The sequence below is a fragment of the Temnothorax curvispinosus genome, unplaced genomic scaffold, assembly GCF_003070985.1.
Source record: "Temnothorax curvispinosus isolate PA1 unplaced genomic scaffold, ASM307098v1 QBEX01003349.1, whole genome shotgun sequence".
NCBI classification, from domain to species: Eukaryota; Metazoa; Arthropoda; class Insecta; order Hymenoptera; family Formicidae; genus Temnothorax; species Temnothorax curvispinosus.
The window spans coordinates 1-4,937 of NW_020213129.1; the positions used below are offsets into that span (position 1 = coordinate 1).

A 4,937-nucleotide genomic window follows, 5' to 3' on the forward strand; every position below is an offset into this window, starting at 1 on the left:
CAGAAATACACATATTATATTTGCAAAAATTTGAATGCCATCTATATCCTAAACAGGTGGGATATACAAGATATCAAGCTAAACAAAGAATACAAGAGTTATGCATTTATATTTTGTTGTATTCTATCATTTACTATCCCTTTACACTTATGTATCATGAAATAACCATTAAACCTCTTACACTCTTTACAGTAATCATTTTACGTAGGTCGTAATATATGATCGCGCTACTTACTACGGTGGAAAATCGATTCAACTAACGATGGTTTCATTAATATTAACAGTAAAGAACTAAAATTACAACACAATACTAATATGCATAAAGGCACATAACAGAATATTTGCGAGCAAATACTTAGGTTATATAAGGTTATATAAACTAGAACAACGATGTAATTTTTGTTAAGTGTTTTATTTGTTTCAAATTATATAAAGTAGATTAATCTTAAGTAGTAACTTTATTATCAATTATTAACTTTTAATTATTAACTGTTAATAATTAATAAAATAATTCAAACTTTAATATTAGCAGTATAAATTTTATATCTTATATGTAAGTGAGTTGCAAAAATTGATTTTTTTCTTTGTCTAAAATATTTCATTATTCTAGATAAACAAATAGCAAATTATTAGAAAAATGTATTTACTCAAGAAAGTTTATTAAATAAAAAGAATAAAATTCTTGTTAATGTACCTCCATCAATATATTTATATTTGATTAGATTATGCTGGTTCACGCGGCTCGATTTTGATCTTGAATCCATCATGTCTTTTCAGAATGATATCACCTCGCAGGTGGAAATCTTTGTCCGGCGTATCAGAAATAATACGGTAATTCCTCAGTATCGTCGATAACAAAACCTTCAGTTTTAACAAAGCATATTTCCGCCCTATGCAGGATCTTTGAAAAATAGGTATTGTCAACAAATGTAACAATAATATACGCGAGAAATTTGGCAGATATCGACGTTTCAAGAACAAACATTTTATTAAACTTAAATGTAATTTTTTAAATATATAGATATCTTATAATTTAGCAAAATTTTTAGAGATAGCAGAAAACAGTTGTTACTGAAAAGTTTTACTAATTATTAAATACCTTGGCCCAACGCTGAAAGGAATGTAAGCATAAGAATGTCTTTGCTGCGTTCTTTCCGGTAAAAAGTTATCTGGATTGAAAACTGTTGGATTTGGATAATATTTCTCCAACCGATGCGTTATGAACTGTACGATCAGTACTGTGGTAGACTTTGGAAGAATATAATCACCTGTAACTTTAATATATAACATATTAAATGTATTTTATTTAATTTATAAACAACTTTTTTAAGTATTAACGCGATTAATATTACTGTTATAGTAATGCATTTAATTAGATAACTTACTTATTTTTACATCCTCGTTTAGATGCCTGGCAATTAAAGGTACCGGTGGGAATAGTCTCAAAGTTTCCATAATAACTCTCTCGAGATATTTCATCTTTAAAGTATCTTGGAAAGTGCATTGTCTGTCGCTATCACCAAAAATCGTGTCCAATTCTTCATGTACGCGAGCCTGCACGATGAGAATAATTGAATTAAAAAGAAAAGAAAAAAAAAAGATTAAATTATTACAATTGTCATATCGAAATCAAGCAATAAATCGACTTTCCTCAGGAACGATATAGAGATTGAAGATCGTAAAGATGCAATATAATGTTAAATTACTACTTTAGATTTAATTTCTAATCTTAATCGGGAAAAAAATTTAATAAAAATAAATTTAAAAAAAATTGTTTTAACAATCGTTTAATAATAATAATAATATTTATGCGTAAATATGTATGTATAATCCTTTATATTGCTTTAACTAATTAAGTTTTTCTAGCTATTCCGGAATTTAATTTCATGGAAGCTATATGAAGGAAAGAGTTATTGTATGGGATGAAAAGACCTTAAACGACTACTTCGAATTTCCCAAAAAATTCATCTTGGGAACAAAAATAGTATGGCGTTAAGAAGGCCGAAGATCATCGAAGAGATTTGATCACTTTTTTAGCTACTTTAAAATAACCGCGTTTTTTAATAAAACAGTATGTAGCAATTTTGCTGCACAAATGCAACATGCAAAATAACCATGGGGCTATGTTATTAATTATGTAATTATTGTAATCAATCATCGAAAATAGTAATAATGAATATACCTGAACATCTGGATGATTTCCTAAGACACAAAGTGCAAAACTCGAGCCAGCCGCCGTGGTATCATGACCCTGTAATAAATCAATGAATTTCTTTTTGATGTATAAAATAATAACGTGATTAATTATAGCAATGCAGTTTGCGATGCATAAGATATTTTGTAGAAAAAAAAGTTAAAAAAAGTTTAAATTATAAAGTTAATGTAGATGTTCCAAAGATTCATGATAAAATTACATTTATTCTCAAAAATAAATTGTCATACTTCAAACATGATGGTGTTTACTTCCTCCCAGATCTCCTCGTCAGTCATTTGCCCATTCTTCTTCAATTCGAACATCATTTCTAAAAAAGCATGTCGCTTTTTCTCACCTACGTCGTTCTCATCGATATCATCAAGGTTATCTCTTACGTAATGCATATAATTAGCGGCTTTGTTTTTAGCATGTTCCGTATTTTCGGTCGGATTTGATTTTTCCATTGGTTTAACGTTCTGCACTTCCTTTCTTTGTTGATCTTTTACAAGTTTTTCTTCGAAGTCCTTTGCTTTCTCTTTGATCACATGTTCTGTCAAAGTATGAACAATACGGAGCAGTTTTTCCTGGACCTTGGCAAGCTTCGAATATTTGAAAAGCATGTCGTATCGTAACAATATATTATAATGTCTTCGGTGTATGATATCGCTCAGTCTACAATATTCAAATTATGGTGAGTGCGTTTTCTATGTGATAAGCAAATAATAAAAAAATTACGCTACGTGTAATTTCAAGAAAAAAACAATGTGTACTTCATCACGGCCATAGCATATTCATATCCGGTTTTCTGCCTTTTTTCTTTTTTAACTCCCATCGCTGTTTCCGTTAAAATATCAACCGTTACGGCTGACAGATAATCGTGGCAATCGAATTCCTTTCCAACTTTATCGCGAAGCCGGTTCACGAGATCTATGCTGTTTTCATAAAATAAAGGTACAAACGTCTTCAAGATATTCATGTGAAACGTAGGCGCAATCACTTTTCTGTGTCTGCGCCATTTATCGCCTTTTGTGATCAGCAAACCGTCTCCAAGCCACGGTTTGAACAATCTACGATGGAGATAAAGAGGATTATTTTAAGCAACATCTTACATATAATAAGTGACAAAACATCCAGAACAAAGTTTGCACCTCTAGTTTTACATATAATATATAGGAACGAGGCACATATATATTTTAATAAATTTATTAATTGTTAATTTAACTTTCTTACGCATATTCTTCGGCTTTGTCGATATGCACAGAACTACTCAAGATTATTTCAACATCTTGTGGATCTGCCAAGAAGACTACTACTTTTGAACCTAAATACGCGCCTACTACACTTCCATACTTTTCAAAAAATTCAAGACCTATCTCTATTAATGCTTCGGGAGGCGCTTTAAGAGTTATTAATGAATGACCTAGTATAGGTACGGATGGTGGGCCTAAAAGAAAAAAAAATTTGTTGTAGGATAATATGAGTAAATAATAATCAATATTGATAAGAAGACTACTCGCCAAAAACATATTCGTCGAGTAAAAAGTTAAACTTATTTCTTATTATTTTAATATGTAAATATACCTGGTAGTTTCTTCACAAGACGAACTGCTCGAGAGGTTTCGATGTAATAGTACGCTGCAGCTAACACTGCAAGAAGCGTAGTCAGCAGAGAAAAAGTTAAAGTTGACATATAAGATGTTGTTACTGGATCCGCATCCATCATGATTTAAAAAAAAGTACTGTCTCGTAATAATCACTTATTTCTCACTTTTTTCTTGCAACTTACTAATTATAGTGTCGACATTAAAAGACACAAGATTCAAGATATTAAAGTACTGTAACAGTAATAGAAATACTTTACTTGTCGTTGGCGACTGAAATCACTTGTCAACGGTAAATACGTCTTTAACTAGCTCGCAGTAGTGACCGATATTTTATAAGCTTTAGTCCAGAGGAATTTACGTATTCGGTCTCACTTTTTAATTATACAATGACCTCGTCAATATCGCATTGCTTGTTCATTTCCACTACGCAAATAATCGCAGACCGGATGAGAAAATTGCGTCACGCATTTGATTTCAAATGTAAGTTAATTCATCAATGTGGCAATATTGCCCCAGACGTGACACAGCCGTAAGCGCAACCTTTTTAATAAACAACCGGAAATCGACCTGTCGACATTATAAAAGAAGCATTGAAAACGCGAAAAATATAAAAAAGATTTTTGTTGCATACAGCAAGTAACGAAATTATTGGTATATCGTAATTATGGTGTGTCATTGTTGATTTCACTTTTAATTTCGAATTAATATAAATCCCTCTCTTATATAATGAAGCAAAATATTTATTAGGAGAGGGGGGGCATTATAATTAAAAACAATAAATAAAACGTAAAGTAAATTAAGGCTATTTGAATTGCAACCTATACTTAAATATAAAACATTTTCCTCGTGCAAACATCAAATTATTCGAAAAAAGATGGTGGGGACAATCATATCCGCGTTAAGAACAAGAGAGATAGTGATATTATTAATTGTATTCAATGAACGAGATATTAAAAATTGTATTTAATTTGCAATGCATTTTTAATTTTTCTTGTAATATTAAAAATCTTTATAAATATTTCAATACTCTTTATTAACTTTATAAGTAATTATTAGGATAACTCTCTCTTTCTCTCTCTTTCTCTCTCTCTCTCTCCGTCTCTCTCTCCCCCCCCCCCCCCCCTCTCTCTCTCTTTCTC

At 30.9% G+C, this 4,937-nt stretch overlaps 1 protein-coding gene across 1 annotated transcript; it reads right to left on the bottom strand.

Moving 5' to 3' along the window:
* Nucleotides 1–723: 723 nt before the first annotated feature.
* Nucleotides 724–4,119, bottom strand: LOC112452402 (cytochrome P450 4g15-like). Its single transcript, XM_025012598.1, has 8 exons — nucleotides 3,776–4,119; nucleotides 3,425–3,638; nucleotides 2,965–3,261; nucleotides 2,443–2,866; nucleotides 2,183–2,251; nucleotides 1,386–1,554; nucleotides 1,100–1,274; nucleotides 724–901 (listed from the first exon to the last, which is right to left on the bottom strand). The coding sequence occupies exons 1-8, from the start codon at nucleotides 3,915–3,917 to the stop codon at nucleotides 724–726; spliced, it is 1,668 nt and encodes a 555-aa protein (XP_024868366.1). The 5' UTR covers nucleotides 3,918–4,119.
* Between the last annotated feature and the right edge of the window lie 818 nt (nucleotides 4,120–4,937).

Coding starts and splice junctions, on each gene's coding strand:
- LOC112452402 (XM_025012598.1), bottom strand. CDS start 3,917: ATGATGGATGCGGATCCAGTAACAACATCTTATATGTCAACTTTAACT. Junction 3,262..3,424: donor GACAAAGCCGAAGAATATGC/GTAAGAAAGTTA, acceptor TCTCCATCGTAG/ATTGTTCAAACCGTGGCTTG. Junction 2,867..2,964: donor TATGCTATGGCCGTGATGAA/GTACACATTGTT, acceptor TGAATATTGTAG/ACTGAGCGATATCATACACC.